Below are 19081 nucleotides of genomic sequence, written 5' to 3'. Positions count from 1 at the left end.
GAGCATAAAACTACACACTTTCAGAACTAAAAAAAGCACTAGATTTTTATCTCTGTTTTCACAGTAATTTCTTTACATCATTACTCATTGTTGGACAGAAATACTTAAAGCAAAAAAGCAGCATTCATCAGGAATTTTTGTACCAAATGAGACCAAAAGTGCAGAAAGTGGAAATACTGTGATTTCTTCTATTTTAAAATATTATAGAAATGGTCAATTAGTGATGAAGACTTCATGTGAATTTGCCCGTCCCATTTATGTTATTATGTAAGGGGTTTTTTATTATAACGTTAAAATTTTGAAAGCATTGTCTCTTATAGTATAACATAACTTAAGTCTGGAGCAACATGTTGAGTGTGACAGTCTGTGGCCAAATTAGAGAGATAGTCCTAAACCAGGTGGTTCTAAGGTCTCTACACCTGTTTGGAGATTAACACTGGAACATAAATTATTTAGATGAAACAATCCAGGAAATTTTCCTCCTTGGGCAATCATACACTGAATGAGAGAGTAAATAAAATAATAGCTACATTTACATGCCTGCTGACATGCAAACTGGAGAGTGAGAAGTGGCTAAATTCTTCACTCTTATATTTCTCTGTCAGAAATTTCATTGCTGGAGTCAGTTGAGAAGCAACTTGTGCTGATGGGTTATCTTTTTTCGTAACTTTATACACATGTGCCCTGGCAAAAAATTATTATACTTGTATCACAAGAAGTATGTTAAGTCTCTGGGAAATCTGGTAGATGTAACAAATACTTGTGTGTTGTTTATTCATGCAGTGTGTAAAATGAGGCCATATATGTTTTTATTTGCAACAAGAAACCTAATTGATGTTATGACTTTTAAAAGCCTTCAAGCAATTAAAATGTGTATTACTATGATTTAAAAAAAAAAAAAAAAAAGAAAAGGTGGAAGTGCAATCCAGACTGTGCCAGAACTGACGGGTACTCAGCATACAAATTTTTCAGATTTCAGTCTGTCTTTCTGAAGTCCCATTACAGCATCAGGCCTACAGATTTATGTTCATTTTATAGAACTGTGTGTTTTATAGGTTGATACCTTTTGTTTTGGCAAGTGTGAACATTTTATAAATGAGTTAGTGTTACTTTAGTTTTACTGTACTGCTCATCTCAACACTCTAAATGTTTCTTCTGAACAAATACCTGACACATAATCTTGAGGGATTTTTTTTTCCCTGTAATTTTAACAAACTCTCTGTTCTGTTTGCATTTAATACTAAGATTTGCGGTTTCTTTAATTGCAGTTTACTGAAGTAGGAAGTGTTTCAATGAATAGTTTTGGAGAGTGGCAATATTTTCTTTTGTTATTTCAAATAGTATTCTCAGATTCCATAATGTTCTTCATTCAGCAACATCAAAGCACATCATAAATATAATTAGTAGAGGAATTTTCTTAAAGCAGGTTTGGGGCTGATAGTTTTCCTAAAGCTACAGAGAAAGTATTGGGAATGTAGCCCAAGAATCTTGATTGTGGTGGTGTGGTGATGTGTAGGTTGTGGGTTTTGTGGTTTTGGTTTTTGTTTGGGGGCTTGTGGTGGTGTTGTGTGGTTTGTTTGTTGTTGTTGTTTTCTTTGTTAGTTTGATTTTGTTTGTTTCTTTTGTTTCTTGTTCCATATATCTTAGAAAATAGAATAAGAAATGTATTGCTTTATTTCCCTTCCATCTTCATTTAAAAAATTTCATGAGAGGAAAATTTGTCATTGTGGGGTATTAAGAAAAGCAATTAAAATTATCAAACACACACTCTTTCAAAAAAAAATAAAAAAGTGTAAAACTTTTTCAAGTGTTTTAGAGCTTACTTTATTACTCTTTTTATTTTTTTTGTGACCCAGTTCAAGTTTTATTATAGTGGGTAAGTAGTTTTACCAAAAATTATTTTCCTTTTATATGTTTCCTTGCCAATAGTTTGCGTTCAATATTCTCTTAGTTGTATGCAGAAGGTGTACAGAAGCAAAGAGATTTGCAAGACTTCTCCTGAATTGAAATAAATACTTCTTACCATTTAATTCAAACAAAAGTAAAATTAAAGGACAAAGAAAACCCAACTTCCAAAACCCTTTAGCAAATAATACAACGATTAATGGATACATTTTTAAAGGTTGAAAATAAATTAAAGTTACAGATTGTGTAAGGTTTTCATGTACCCCAGATCCCCAGATGAATGTGTAGTTCCCTTGTCTCGTTCTCAACTGCTGAGGTGCTCCAAGTTGAGCTGATATTTAAAAGCTCTGTGTGTAACTGGGTCTTGAACAAGAGAAACATGGGAAGTCTAAGGTCTTATCTAAGGCTGACTTGAAGCATATTTTTTTACTTGGGATGACTTCCTGATGTTATGAAACAGAACAGACAGATGATTTTGTTATTAAAAAAGTTAACTCTGTGTAAATATATGTAGGTGAGTACTTCAGAAGTTCCGCAAACAATTATTTGGTTTTGAAAATAGGCTTGCTTCAAGCTATCCTCTTACCCCTTAGTTCCCTTAAACTACTACTAACACATGCTTCAGACAATGAGTCCTTAACTTATAGTGCTGTTTGAGTATTTTATTTGTGGTGAATCTGTTGCATATACCAGCGATTCTCTGAGAAGCAGGATTGACTAAACTAGGAGGAAGATTGTGTTAGTACTTCTTGTATCCCAGTTACCAGATTACACCTGAGACGTATTGCTACATAGTGCTGTATTTATCTCATGTAGAAATACACAATGTATCTAAATTATCACCTCTGAGAAAAAAAAGTAATTGACAGCTCTTTCTCAGACGAAGAACTCCCTACTGCAAAGCTCAAGGCAGTGAGAAAGTAAGAGCTTTTTCTGAATTGATTTTAGTGCACTGTTGTAGCAAATCTCAGATCAAGGCTGTGTAGAGGGAAAGGTGAGTTTGTATTAAGCAAAACTGATAATCAGTCAACCATGCTTGTTCTCTTGTATTTATATATTAGCAAGCACTAAAGCATGTGTCCAGGTAGTCTAGCTGGGAACTTGCAGTGACACTAGGAAACACCACTCAGCAAAATTTTTCATGGCTTTTGGATTATTAATGTTGGGTTTGGATGTGACTTTTGCGCCCTAAATAAGTTCACAGTGACTGTAACTTTTTTTTTCTTTCCTTCTGTCCCACCACTGTGAGTCATTTGGAAATGCTGCTGATTATTCACTGTGTCTTTTTCTCTTGCTGCAGTTCGTTCTTCCCATCTCTTCCTTTATATATATTTTTTTAGGATTTTTTTCCTCATTCTAGGTGTCTTGAGAATCATCTGTGATCTTAATATCTTGGTGCCATGAACTCCTGTCATTCTTTTATGCTTTCTTCTCATAACTTCTGATACTTTTATGCCATTCCAATTCAGAATTCGTTTATGCCACTTTCAATGTTTTCATTACAAGCTTCCACAATTTGATATGGGCAAAAATGTCTCAGAGGAACAAAGAAATGGCAAACTGTCATCTGTGGCTTCTATTGCAAAGTACATGTCTTCAGACTGCTTTTGTTTACACAAGCATAGAGCGATTTGGACATTTAGAACAATCTCTTAGAACAAAACCTTATCAAAGCACAACATGACGGCTCTGGCTTTCCCCGGGGTGCAGTGGAAAAGAGAACAAACCACACAATTTTGTAAAAAATATTAAGCTAATGAAAGCAGTCTAATAGGCTATATAGAGCAGTATGGACTAAAGCAACTTAATTGAAACACAATATAATATAAAGTTGAAAATGTAATTTGTCCCAAGAGAGCTAAAGCTTCCTTTTAATATGATGGCAGAATTGTATCATAGATTTCCAGCAAAAGTAAGGCCACATTTAATAATTTAGAGCTAAAATTCTGTATCCTAGAGTCAAGAAAATAGTAACATCTGTAACAGAAACAACAAAAAACCTGGAAATATTAAAGCTTAGTGACAATGCTTAGTATTCTGTCTTTGATAACTATACTTAGATCAACTCAAGGTGAAGTAATTTGTTTTCTATAAATCCAGAAAATTACAGAATGTGTCATATACTGGTAGCACATTATTACGCAAGTAAGTATCTTCTTTGCTAGTGAAATCACTGAACAAAATACACACCTGGACTGGTATTTTTGCAAGGAATTCCTTGTAAACCTTTCCTAATGATTCTCTTTTTCTGTTGGCAGTGGTGATTTGTCTGTTGTCTCAAGTGTCAGTTAGCGTAAGATAAAGAGAGGAAGTGAGCGGCAGCTATGTAATCTTCTTTTTATCTCTCCTTCAATATTTCAGGAGTTTTACTTTAAATGTGGAGCACACCCAACCACTGACAGTGAAACATCTGTAGCTTTGAACCTCGTTACAACAAACACTCGCTGTATCACATGTATAACATGCACAGATATTAGGTAAGTACAATGAAAAGTGTCAGAGATGGACAGTCTCAGTGCTGCAGAGTACTTATCACTTTCAAAGAGCTTTTTTCCTTCTGGTTTTCCTTTTAAGCATTTTTTTCCCTGGTATCATGGTGGAAAATGGGACACATTTTCAGGTGTGTTCTTTGTTTTGCTGTTACAAATAAAATTCTTCTGGTGCAAATAATATTCTTCTGCCTTTGAGCTGCAGGTGGAAAACTGACTGCATAAGTTCTAACTATAACATTAAGTGCTCAAGATAGTGGCAGGAGTGTGTACATATGCTAATCCGTATTTAAGAGCCACTGAATGAAAGCGCAGCTTTGAGGGGGACAGATTGTTTCTGCAGAAAGGAACTTTTTGGTGTTTGTTTTATAAATCAAACCAAAATTATTATGCGTCTGATCTTTTGTTCTTGTTTATTGCAGTTTTAAATACTGTAATCCTTTTTACTGTATGGTATTAGGGCACATACATTCAAGAATACAATTACTCACAAATGCATGAGTTAAAAACCAATTGCCTAAGAAAGACAGTTACCAGTGTTGTGAAGAATTACCTGAAACATTTATCTACTGCTTAGGAGATGTTTTGAGGGGGAACCTCAGAACTAATAACACCATGTTATACAGTGTAAGCATTGCTATTGATTGGTCTGCATTTTGCAACAGAAGAAAGAATTTAGAAAAATCTTACAGGTTAGCAGTAAGCTTGACTGAAACTGTTAGGAGATATCTTTTAGGGGAAGAAAAGCTGGATTCCTAGAAGTGAACTTCCTATTGGAAATAATAGATGCTTGTTCTGATTCTATCCCAAAACCAGTGCAATTATATTGTGTTGTGCTTCCGTGCTGCTGCATTGATTGTAGCTGATTGGCTGCTGACACTATTTGGCTCAAGAAAAGGAGTCTTAGAGATTAAAAGATAATTGTACATTGAAGAAGAGTATGGTGTCCATCATTTCCCATATACAAACCACTACAGTGTTGCCATGTGTCTCTTTCAGAGACTACCCTGCAGGCAGTAACTGCTGAATTACTTAGACTGTCCCTAGTGAGGTATGCAGCAGTATTAACTTCTCTGCAATTAAGGACACTACGAATTTTCCATTCTGAGCCCAGCTTTTTCCTTTTCCAAAGAACAAGAGGGAAGAATATCAGCCATACTTAGGCTTGGCAACTAGTTATAATTATTTAAATCAAGTTTTAAATAAATATGTTGACATTTTCCTGAATCTGGTATGTTCAGAACAGACCTATTTACCCATATTCATGAAGCTGTAATTTTTTCATCTGTTTTTTGGCAAAATTGTGAAGGAAAGAGAGATTTAGTTTTCTGGATTTGCTTAGCTAAACTGTTTCCAGGGCTAACTGTTGTCTTCCAGAACTTTACTAGTAAATTTAGTGAGACTGTTTATTGACACATCAGAAAAGCATATGAATTCTTGTTAATTTAAATTAAATCATCAAATAACTGTGGGAGACCTAAGTTTCAGTAGTCCTTTGGCTCAGCACACAAGCTGGCAAAGTTATTTATGAATAAGCTTATTGAATTTATACACTAAATAGGGAGAGAAGATGTGTCTTCCTGTTGGTCTCATGCTGTTCAGAATTTTTATGGCTTACAGGACCTTCTGAGATACTGTTAGGTGATCTTTAAGTATTTTATTTCTGAAAGTTTGTAGGAGTTCTTACTGAGTACTCTAAGAAACAGGGTAGGATTTGTGTGCCTGAGCATCTGACAAAGCACTAAGAATTCCTAGTTATACCATCTATGATGGGAACAACAGGCTCTTTGAAGTTACTCATACACATAAGTCTTTCAGTCTTTATTTTGTGTAGCAGATTTGGTTGTTCATAAATAGGTTTGTCTTCCCTTATGAAGCACAGAGATACTTTTTAGATAATGGAAGTTCAGTTTTGTTTCCTGAGCAGCTGACAGATTTTATTTGATCATGGCAAGATCTCCGAAGCCTGTGGCATGGGAAGAGGATTAGATTGCAGACATTATAAAAACAGTCTGCAGAGCAGTTCTATCCCCTTCTTCCCCCTCTAAAAAGTCAGGGGAATACTCTTGGGACCCAGTATGTCTTGTAGGCCGTGGAATTAAGTGTTTGTCAGAAGGCAGTGAAATCAGTTATCCCAAAAGTGAGCAGGAGAGTACTCCAGCAGCCTTCTTGCAGTTTTAAAGATTGTAAATGCGTGAATACATTTATGTAGCCAGAATCTGACTTCTCATATGTCCTGGAGCTGTAGATATGGGTTTCATCTCTTGTACCTCAAGGGATGCAGTGAAATGATTAAGAGTATATTCTGTCTTTTGCCTTTTTTATACTTCATAAGATTTTTGTGTGTGACCTCTGTTCTCCTGCACACCTCCTAATCAGCTCCCACTCATGAGCAGGGCTTTTGTACCGGCTGTAGGAACTGCACAAGATTAAATGGGTGGGAAGTGGGCAATATTATTTCACTTTCTCGTCTCTAATGGTTAGCTAACATGAAACTACAGGGTGTTTCAAAAATATGGACCCAATCCATAATTGTTGCGCAGTGCAAATTTGGTTCATATTCTTGAAACACACTGTATTGTACCTTGGCTCTGCCTGCAGGCAGCATGGTTGCTTAGATGAAAACATATATACCAAGTTGAGTTGTGAAATTATAGTTGTCGGTCAAAAGAGAAAAGTTGTAAGGGATGCTTCAAATCTATACTGGATTCATATGGTGTATCTTCTGGGAAGAGCTGATTTTGACAGCATCTTCTGTGGTGTATTTACAGAACTGGCTCCTAGGTACAGGTTAAAGGCCAAATACCAGCTTCTGTCAAATTAATACCTCAGCATTTAGCAGCAAGGCTGCAGGCAAACTACTTAAGAGTAGTTCTCTTGTCCCTTCTAACAATTAACTGGGTGAGAGGAGCTATTTGGCCTCCTGCAGTGTAGAGCCCTGGTATGTGTCTGCACTGCTGAATGAAAGAGGGCCAGTGGCTGATCCCTGATCCCAAGCCAACTGGCAATGACTGACAGGTATCCTACACAGTACTGTCGTAGGTAGCAAGGCTCGTTGGTGAAACTAGATCTGCAGTGAAAGTGTACTTTTTACCGGAGCAGTAAGATGGCATGGAAAAGGGTTATTGGTGTCCTAGTATTCCCTATGTAGAGCTTGGGAAGCATGAAGAGAGGTCACTGAACACCATCAAGTACAATGAAGGGGTAAAATTGCTGAACAAGTGAGCTTCATGGGATAAACAGTAGCTATTTCTAGACTGCAGGAAAAGTTGTCTGTTCCTGGCAACTTACTGTGTGTTTGTTAAGTTTACCTATGTAGAAAAAAAGTCTAAAAACCCCTTCTCTAGGCAATGCTAGCAGAAATAAAATGGAAGAAAAGAAATTGTTCTGTCTCATTATGTCAAAATATTGATACACATTTCTGTGATAACTCTAAAGTTTGAGAATGTTTCCATACATTAAATGCTGATTATCTTTAAGAAGTTTAATTTTTAAAGTCATAAAAGTATATTATTCAATTTTTGTAATATTAAACTTGTGTAGGTGACACCATGGACTGAGGTACCAGGAAGACCTTGCTGTATTTCATTTTTTTGTATGGCAAATCTTGTGAGTTGTTAAAATATAATTTCATGTGTATCTTTGAGTGAATGAAATAATTCTCCAGTTAAAGCTGTGAAAGAAATTATTTTAGTTTCTGTTTCTGATTTACTTTTTTTTTTTTCCAGTTGCAAATATTGTCAAAGGTAAGCTCATTTTGCAAACATCAAGAGATTGGACATTGAAATCAATTATGAGTTGCACAAAGGTCTTTGCAAATTCTTAAGCTGCTTATGGAATCTCTGCTAAGTTTTTGGAGTTTCTATTTCTGTTCTCCAGCTTAGTGTTCTTGGAATATTTGCATATAACTCGAAGAAATTACACAAATACTTATAACCGTTTTACTTTAGTTAAAGATTTAGGTGACTGCATATTTGTGCTAGCGATTACTTTCTAATATTCCTGTGCAGCTGAAAAGTAGCATCCACGGTACTCTGCATTTTTTAGTATTTTGTGAAACCTGCTTTCGTCATTCTGTAGCATTCAGGTGGAAAAGAGGAAAAACTATATTTGATACATTAACTATTACTTTGTATTAGCTTCAGTACAGTTAAAAAGAATCTATTCTTCAAAATACATTTTTCTTCCTTTTTGCTGAAAAAACTTAACCAGGAAAAGATGACAACCAGCTACTATTTATGCGTTTCTTTAAAAATATTGTTTGCAGCAAGATATACCATTTCTCCAGCTGTTTCCATGCATTTATCATGGACAGTTAGTCCCCCACAGACAGAGCAGTTAAGCTCCAAGATTCTAGGCACGACACGGGTTTCGTGTGCAGAGCTCATAAAAATCATATTTCAAGCAGTAGTATACTCCAATGTATATAGAAAAATTACAAAACTGAAGTAATGTTTAAGCCTATTGCCAGTTTTTATTCTCAAGTTTACATTAGGCACACTTTCTGTTTGCCTTGGGTTTCTATTTGATATGAATATTTTCATGCAGCTCTGACCGACAGAGAGAAATACTTCAGAGCCAAATACCCTTGCAGGGTTATGCTAAATCCATAGGCAGTATTCCATGTAGTGTAACACCGTCCAATATATTCTGCTTATCTACAGCAGAGTTAGTGTGAATTTGCAGCCTTTATGCTTCTTTTTTTTTTTTTTTGGTAGCATTCAAGGAGATGGGTCGCTGTTTTATGTCTTTGAGGAAGTTCTTAATAGGTTGAGCAAATGGCTGGAAGTTGAAACAAATACTAAAACTCTGCAATCCTCAAGGGGAGATCTGCTTTTGTCAACTGTTTCGAGTAGAAATAACATCAAAGGAGGTTAGGAGTACCCCAGGGTACCCATAAACCAGGCTCAGGAATAGCAGCAGTGTTAAACAGTGTGAAAATAAAATCTGCAGAATAGAAGTGTCTCACATCATCTTTCACAAACTAGGTAGGGTACAATTCCTAAAGGCACCGTTATTTTTAGCTTCCAACAGATACACATAAGTGTAAATGATATATAGGGCTTGCTTTCACTAAATAGGTAGAAATACTTCTCCAGAAGGAGAAGTATTTAATGTTATATCATCAGAATTTTTTATCAAATAAACCCCCACTCCATAATCTTGGACAAAAAATGTATTGTTTTCTTTAGACAATGGAATCTTGTAATATGTTTTTCTGCTCTTCAGACTTCCTAATACTGGGGTTGAAGCGAGAGCGTCGTTTTGCTAGTGGTGAGAGTTAGAAGTGCATACACTGACTGTTCTCCAAGGGTAACCACAATATAAGGTCTTCATCATGACGCTTTTCAGCCAAATCAATTCAAACTGTGATCACATTAGACTCCAGGTGCAGGAGAATATTGGAGAAGGTCAGTACTTGGAGGGAACACTCCAAGGGAATGTACTATAGGAAGTTCTGTTAGAAATTCATTTCTCCTTCAGTCAATAAAGAATGAATGACTGTGTGTTGTTAGGAATCGCTGTGTGTTAATCTGGTTCTGGTGGGATTACTTTGAGCCTCTTAAGCTTCTCACTCGCTCTTAATCAGCCTTTGTTTTTGTTTTTGTTTTGTTTTGTTTTAATCTTTTTTTCCTGAAGAAAACAAAAAAGAAGTAAAATTTATAGAATTTTGCCCCTAGCAGCTCTTTGTGCCATCCCTCTATCACTCTTACTCACTCATTTCCATTACTGTAGAGACAGGACTGAGACTCATGAGCTTCATTTTTATGGTGTAGTATTTTCAAATTGGTACGGGGTTGAATCATTTGCTTCTCAGTAAATATATATGTGAATCATTTTCAGTTGTGGATTTCCCTGTGGATTTTCCCTGCCAAGGGAAGACTGACACTCCCATGTTTTTATGGGGATTAGGATTTTTGTAATGTAATATTTTCGATTTTGATTTCGATTGCATTATTGTTGTTATAGAAAGCGTTCCAAGTTCCTTATTAACCACTGCTTGCCGTCCCATATTGCACAATAACGTTGTCTATTGCTTTGAAGTAAAATATTTCTTTTATTACAGTCTAAAAGATTGTTTAGAAAAGTCTGAAATAATTTGCCTTATCTTTATTTCTTTCTGTAAATAGATGGTCTTAATGCAGTCTGGATTTTTAAAAAATGGGAAAAAAATATCAGAGGAGGAATATAGCAGTGAATTTTACACAAAGTGTATGAGGCAGCCAGTCTACCATGGTGTTCAAAACCTGAAAAATACAAATAATTCCAGAATCTTTAGTTTCATTGTTTGAATCAAATGTTACAGCTGAAGCAACAATTTACAAAATTCAGCTTCTGCTAAAGATCCATATCCAAACTGTAAGCATTTTCAAAGTGAAAAAGCTGTCCTACAAATCTGATTCAGGTCAATTTTGCTGCTATTTGAAGAGAGTTTTACCAAGTACCTGCTGTTCCCTTCCAAGATCAAAATGGAAACTGTGTCCATTAAAAGTCAAGAGTAAGTAGCACCTTATTCTAGACTTATAATTGCTATTTCCCTTCACTTCTGGGGTGAAAGGATCTTAAAATTACCCCTTAGACCATTATGTGCCAAACAATTATTAAATCTATATTTAACTCATCTTTTTTAAAGTATGTTTTCCCTCTCTGTGATGCATTTTGATAATGCTGTCTCTGCTCCAAATTTCTCTGCCTATTACATCCTGTTGTCTTTTATATACCTTGAGTAATTCAAAGAGGAGTGGGAAAAGATTATGTTAAGAATTAAATCTACTTTGTCTAAGTACTATGACCATTAGGGACAATGTCTACTGCTTTCTCTCTTAATGCTCCTGAAATTAATAGGATTTCTTAAGAATCACTTATTTAAAGTAAGAAATTAATCAAATATCAAACTAAGAACTGTTACTAATTGGTTTAGACCTTTTTTTTTCTTTTCCCCTAAGGTAGCCTGAATATTACAGCTGTAATATTTCATTTCTGATAAAAGCAAAACTGTACAGAGAAAACTTTTTTTTGGCACTTTTGTTGGTATCTTGAAATGTGAACAAAATCTAATAATGCCAGTAAGTGACCTTCATTTATTTAGTTGCACACACTATGGGTTTTATACTCAAACTTTTATACCAGGGGCTTCTAGAAGATAAGCCTTGCCATTTAATTGTAACCACTAGTATGCGCCAGCCCCGCCATGGCAATGACAGGACAGCATTGCCATTTTTACTGTTTTGACTCTGAATCTATTAAGATCTGCCTGAGTGAGATAGCTTCCAGCTCCTCCAGATTTATGAAGAAGAGATTGGCAAAGTTAACGTACTGTCATATTGTACCTGTCCTTTGCTGGCAGGGGACAAGTGAGGAGGATTTTATGCAACTGCACTTGTCTCTGCTAAACATAAAGCATGAACTTCTTTTCTCTGCATCTGGGAGAACAAAACTTGCCTACTTTCCTTTCTTTATGGTGCAGAAGTTTTTTTACCTTAATCCTTTGTTTGCTTGGGATATGTCTTAGTGTACAGTTGATGGGAAGGACAAATGGAAGGGAATGTTTTCAGTACTGACTGATACATATATATAGATTTTATTTTTTTTTACACTTAGCCATATATTAGTGAATATACAGGCATATGATTTGTGGTATGTTTACGTGGTTTTGAAACAGCCACTGCTAAGAGTTTTTAAGGTAGTCACAAGTCAATTTTATTTCTAATTTGAATTTATTCCAGTAAATTGTGTCTACAGCTTCATATGAGATGCAATACATATCATCAATTTCCTTTTTCATTTTAAGTTTCACCTGAAGCCTACAGATTGCAGAATATTATCAGTAGACTCTATATTAGATGTTGTATCTTCTTTGCCATTTTTATTTATGGCATTATTAATACAGTGAGCTGTTTTTTCTTTTTTTTTTTCCCCCACTTATGTATTTTAATGCATGTTGCAAGACACAACAACTTAATATTTGAAATGTATTTGAATGAATTAATACTTTTAAAACTGAAATGTGTCAGGTATCCAGATATCCCACATGCAAAATTTGGTGGACTTGCCTACTTGCATATCAGTAATCAATGAAAGATGTTAGCTAATGAACATTTTTTTTGTGAAAGTGCTTTAAGTTTAAATATGAAAGTTAGAATTCATTTGCAATGTCTAAGAAAAACAGAGTAGCAGATGTTCGTGAAGTGTTATTCAAAGAGAAATTTCAGAAACTTGTAAGCCCACAAAATGCCTCTTTTGTCAAAAATGTTTGCAGGTTCAGGTGTTTGTGACTTTCTATTCCATATTAATTATTTTACACAGAAGACAAGGAGTTTTCATCCTGGTTGGTTTTGCTCTAGGGCAAGGTTGGTAATAGCTGAATATTATCACTATCTGATAGTAGTATAGTGACCTAGAGAAATGTTATTGGAGGTCACAATCCAGTTGTCTCTGGAGAGTGTTCCATATTTCAAAACTCTCACCATCACAGGCGATACTGTTTAGCAAACCTTATAATCTCAGCAGAGACCCGGGGTCTGAAGGAACAAGGTGAACAAATTGCAGAGAGATGTTCCTTTCAGGTCTCAACTGAAGTATCAGGATAAGGTCTTGTGGAGGAACTTTCGGTGTTGCTGACTGCTGAGCGGCTGCCCATTTGCCTAATCATGCACTTCAGTAACATGGGAGCTGCTCGGACCATCTGACTCTGACTTTCTTTTAAATATTTTAAAATTAGGTAGTTATAATTGAATGTGACTAAGTGACAGCTCAAGTGCAATGATAAGAAGTCTGCCTTATTAAAAAAAAAAAAAACAACTCACTGCTTTAATGTATTTAATGAATTAACATTTAGTAACTAACATTCAATGAACTATTGATGGAAGATGGTAGAAAGATAAGTGTTCTTTGGAAACCAAGTATGGAGAAATAAAGTATTGTGTGAAAGTTGTTTTCAAAGATAGTTCAGGTAAAGCATTGTATTTTAATTGTGTATATATATATATAAATAAATAAATAAATAAATAAATAAATAAAAAATATATATGTATATATATTGATAGGATGTCTTACAAAAGCTAACATGTCTTTAAAACTTAAATAATTTTATTTCTCTGAGAAGCTGATTTTGTGAAGAATGTTGCTCTACATCCCATTTTACTCACAGTTATGTATTGTTTCAACTGGATTGAGGCAGACTTGAAATCTAACACATCCCAGAGAGACAGGCCATGGTATCAAATGAGGTGTGTGTTTTTTGTTATATCTTTCGAGCTTTCCCAGCCATGACTCCTTCACAGCCACCCTACGGCTACTTGGAGGTAGAACTACTCTATCCTGATTAACTGAACATCAGCAGAAGTAGGAAAGGCAGAAAACTGCCTTAATTTTCTGGTTCACTGAAAGAGCTTATCAAAGGTAGGAAGGATTTGAAACAATCACAACTGAATTTTACTTCTATTGTGAATTGATTTATGTAACATACATGTCTAACTTCATATGAGATACAGATCATCTCCTCAATTTCGTTTTCACAATTTCAGTTTTATCCACTCTCTGTTCTACATATATTCTTTCTCTCTAGGACACTGAAAATAATTTTGGTTGCTACTAACGAGTATCTATTTAATTGAAATTAGTTTTGAGAAATTAATTTTTAGTTCATTATCATCAATTGTTGATTAGGAAATAAGTGAATTCCACTAGTACTACTCAGTGAACTGAAAAATATGTAAAGAGTGTAGGCTATTATTGCGGCAGAAGTCAAAAATAAGTAAATTCCTAAACACTCTTATAAAAGGCATTGAAAAATGATGAATACTAAATCCATTAAAGCCTAATTTTGGAAGATGACTTTGTAAGGCAGTTGTTTAATGTGGAAGAAACAGACCTAATAAATTTATTTCTGACAAAGTCATAAACAGTTAGTAATTTGTTAGGATTTGCATTGATAATTGAATAAACCTTTTAGACTGCTATGTCTTGGGTAAGGTCTACAAGAATGAATTGAACTGTGCTTTAGATATACAGAAGAATAAATATTCTGTATATTTAGCTTTATAAAGTTCTACAGAGAAAAAAGTTATGCGAACATTTGCTTTCCATTGTGGTTCATTTTCCCTAGGTTATTTTTGAGTCATAAAATCATAGCAAGATCATTGACATCTGCTATAGCAGTACTGTCAAACTCTTATTATTGTAGTTTATCAAGAATTGGAAAGGAAAAAAAAGTACTTGTGCAAGCTGTGGCAGACATGTACAGCATAGAGAAACAAGAGTGAAAGTATTAGAGAAAGAATGAAGCAACCTGACAGAAAAAGAAAAAGACTAAGTATGCACACGGCAGAATGATGTTGATTTGGAGAAGTTTCTGAAAAATTGAAAATAGCTGTTTCAGGCAAAAGTACCACGTTGTAATTTCCGAAATCAAGCTTGTGAAGGACTGTTCATAAGACAGAGAACCTGTTATACAGGGTACTTTATTAAATATTGCTTGTCACTTCATAAAGTCATTTAATGATCTAAACTGGAACAGTAACTATTGTCTTAGGTCATGTCTTTAATAGCTGTTGAATTCCTCAGTGCAATAGCTCAGTAGGGATTGTTCTCAGATTTCATAAATGCCTAATTTAAGTAAACATTTTGGGAAAATAACGTGTTTGGAATTTGATGGAAAGTGTATACGTAATGCTTTCCATGGATGTCAAGGGCAATATACTAATCTCAAATTCTGTATTCATATTTTTGATATGTATCAATTTCTGGGGCATATGAGTATAAAATTGTGTCCAGAAAAACAAGGAGAGGTTGAGAAATATGTTCATTTATACATCTATAATAAATTGGCACATTTTATTTCTCCATAAACCATGGTGTGGAATATACTGGCATAGCACTGTACTGAGTTCACTTTAGTGTAAGGAAAATAGTTCACACATTTTTCCATCAACAGTTATAAACATCTGAGTGTGCAAAGGTCTCAGTGAATTACAATCATGTAATCATCTGAAATCAATTGATGGAACTTTAATGGAATTTACTAGCTAGAAATACTTTTTTTTTCCCCACTTAGTAGTTAATGACCAGTTATAGCTCTTTCTTCCTTTTCCTCATTTTTTGAATGCTGCTAAAGCTTTATTTCGAAGATGAGACCATTTCTGAAGCCAGTCTTGAAAAGAGTGTGTTATTTATTTTCTTCTATAAGAGAAACCAGTAGGGATCTTTCATAGATCTTCTGTGGAGAAATTCCTTGCATAAAGTTTCATTTAATAAACGTAAATACATGTTTACTACTTAGCAATTTTGAACTATTAAATTATTGTAATAACAGTATAATTGTATAACAATAAATAATAGTAAACATTTTAGTGTAAATTGTGATGTGACAGACTAAGTTTGTTACCAACTAAAATACCAACACAACTATATTTTCCTTAGAAAGGAAAAATCCAGAGTAAGGTCAGGCAGGGACAATGAAAACTAACTCAGTCCCCTGGTGGAACTTTAAACATAGGCAGAGTCAAATTAGAATTGTTTATAAGTAACTGTTACAAATTTGGTGAAAAAAAAGGTACTGATTTGCAACGTGGTTGGAAAATGACAAGAAATAAATCATAGGGGTTTTCTAGTTAAGTCCAGCAATGTCTGTGGCACAGTAAGGGAGCTGCCTGCAGACATCTGAAGACTGATGAAAATGGAGATCATCAAGGGAACGATCATTTTCCCCAGTACAAGTTCGTAAATGGTTGTGATACTTGTACTGGCAGATGAATGTAAGCATACTACAAGAAAAATGGCACCAACTATAAAACACATTTTTATATTGGTACAAACTCCTATGCTAAGTCTTCTATTTTCACTTGAGATGTTTATTTTAAACTAATTCCTTATCAGTGTACACTAAAATGCATTAAGCATTAAACTGCATTAAGCAGTTGTCCATCGGATGGTTTTCAATCTCCTGCAGAGAAGACTTGTATTACAGTTGGCCTCTGGAGATCAACTGTGACTGCGGTTAGAAATGCTAATGGAAGAGTTTAGTATTAGTGAACAGTGATTAAACTAGTTGGGAGAGCACACATTGTTAGACAGCAAGAGAAAGATGATGCCTACTCTGCTGGATACGTGAGTTAGCACAAATGCCGCTGCTGTGTGCACAGATTTCAGAGCCTCATCACAATTTTTCTATAGTTATAAACCTTAACAAAACTTTCTGGAGTCAGTTTCAGTTCTGTGGCTCTTCAAGGCTATGTGTTCCTATGTGTTTATTAAGCAAAATGGAGCTTTGATTAATTTCTTAATATATGCTTGTATATAATACATGTGTATAAATATATGCACATACATGTGTGTATATACATATATAAAGGTATATTTTTCATTTGTCTTGCTGTCTTCTCTATAAGAGAATATATATATTCATTAGTTTTTTGAAGTGCATTATGTTTTTAAACTTAAATGATTTTCCTCCTACTAATTACACTATTTTTCTTTCACTTTTGCACAAGAGACAAATCCACCCATATTTCTGGTAAAAGTAGGAACCAGGGACAGTGCTATTCTGGCATGAGAATGCCATTTGCATTTTTCGAATTGCAAATTCATTTCCTCTTTCTTCTTGTTTTGTTCACTGCAACAAAAAGAACAGACAAACCTCTTCCCACAAGGTACATTCTCTGTGAACACTAGAGCCAGTATCACACAAACAGCTGCCAAGAAACCCAGGACCAGCCTCTTGAGATACTCAGTAAAGCAAAGCTCACAGCACCCAGAGATGTGACCTCTTTGAATCTGGCCAGCCTGTTTTCACAGACAGGTGGACGTTGCTGATGTCAATCTTGAACTATATTCATGAGCAAGACTGTGCCTTTGCTCCCTACAGAACTTCCAAACTGGCTGACTTGTATTAGATTTTCTGGCAAAGGAAGTTATATTTATTCACTTTTGGTATATATACTTGAAAAGGAATCAGACCTCATTCTGATAAGGAAGCATGTGGAGAGGTTGAAGCTGCAATGTGGTTCGTTCTGGTTACATAAAGATAAAACAGCTTCAGAAAGTCATCTGTTTATTTTGATGCATTTGTAATTTAATCTTGTGTTTAAAAGACCAAAGTAAGGAGAGAGAGAAAAGGCATTTTAAAGATTTCTGTCACTGAGTTTTCAAGAGGTAGCTCCTTTTCTGTCTTGTGTATATCTATTTATCTATCTATCTATCTATCTATCTATCTATCTATCTCCATAATTTCAGCCAAAATAGTTATAGTTTTGTGGGGGCATATTTTTTGTGTGTATCAGGTAAAGTAATCGTGTTTAAAAAGACTAATTTTAAACAGAAATAAAAATCCTGCAGAAGGTATTAAATCAAACTGATTCTTCTTAAAAGCTTTTGTCTCTTCACCATATTTCAAAGTATAATGGTCCCTAGTAGAGGAACCTTCCACTAAGCATTCTGACCCTAAATACGCATGTTTTTTGTGCTAAGTGAAGAATGGTCATAATGCAGCTGTATAAACTAGTCCCTATCAGGTCCTACAGGTGTGAATCGTAAGGTTGTTAAGCTGCTTCTCAGGGAGAAATGATTACCTTCTTATGCCTCGATCACTCTGGTGATTTCCATCTTGCATCAGAACCGTTAATCTCTCTTTTTGAGTCTGCTTAAACCTTTGGCCTGTTGCTCCCTTAAACCACCCTCCAGTAGAAATTCTTTGGTCATTCTTAGGAACTACAGGTTGGGATGCTATTAAGACCCCTTTAAAGCTCTTTTCCATCAGTGAGATTTCAGAATTTGACTCTCTCTTGGAAGACAAATGATGTTTGAGTAATACCAAACTAAGGTAAATTTGTCCCCTTCTTTCTTTAGCAGCTTAACTATGTGATCCATTTTTATTTCAGCTGCTTGTGTTTCTTTGGCTGGCAGATTTATTTAAACAAAGCCAGAAAAGCTGTTTGGATTTTTTTTTTTAGTTTTTGTTGTTGTTTTGTTTTCCTTGGATATAGGGTATTTTGTCCACTCTTTTATTGGCTTATAATTACTCCATAGTTTTTGTTGTGCCTGTATTGTCTTATTGAAACTTTACTTTCAGAAATCAAGTTTTAGTACTGTCTGGCAACATATTGATACCCAATAATTTGTTATGGTTCACTTAGCAAAATATAAGTCTGCTCAAACACTCTGTATAATTGTGCTGTCTTGGGCTCAGTGGAGAAACAGAAGCGCTGATCAGAGCTGCCATTTGGTCCCTGCTCTACCCTCTTGGCCAGTCTTTCTGTTTTCTTCCCACCTCCTCCTTTAGTGGAGGAGGAAGCTGCACTGGGCAAATCAAGGGAGGAAGAAGAGAACAAAGCTGAACTGGTACCACTCATCCCGTCTTGACTATCCCATAGTTACCCAGATTTGAATGAGAATGACATGTTACTGTGGTTGAGGCACACACTTTCACCTTCAGCGTTTTCTCTTGTAATCTGGAAACCCTGTGATGGGTGTGCAGGCACCTTGGGCAACTCTCATTTGACACTTCAGACTTTGATTCTGCAAACAGTTTTGAGGGTTTGGATTGGTGTGGTAGTGTAATGTGGGGTTTTTTTGGTGATGTCAATGAGGATAAGTGTTTGCAGGTTTGGACTTATGTACTGCATAACTGCATATCGTTTACACATAAATAGAACTATAATTTTTTCCAGAAATAAGTATCTCTCACAGAT

At 35.2% G+C, this 19081-nt stretch overlaps 1 protein-coding gene across 1 annotated transcript in view; it reads left to right on the top strand.

Moving 5' to 3' along the window:
• PRKN (parkin RBR E3 ubiquitin protein ligase) overlaps window positions 1–19081 on the top strand; it is a gene marked incomplete at both ends in the record, with an annotated part of 576161 nt that overhangs the window by 212632 nt on the left and 344448 nt on the right. The window contains 1 exon segment of the mRNA XM_080341443.1: window positions 4267–4382. Within this exon segment, the coding sequence (XP_080197569.1) occupies window positions 4267–4382 (116 nt within the window).

The sequence above is a fragment of the Nesoenas mayeri genome (assembly GCF_963082525.1).
Source record: "Nesoenas mayeri genome assembly, chromosome: 3".
NCBI lineage: Eukaryota > Metazoa > Chordata > Aves > Columbiformes > Columbidae > Nesoenas > Nesoenas mayeri.
Note: the sequence above shows the minus strand (reverse complement) of the source record. Positions and strands in the feature narration are given on the sequence as shown.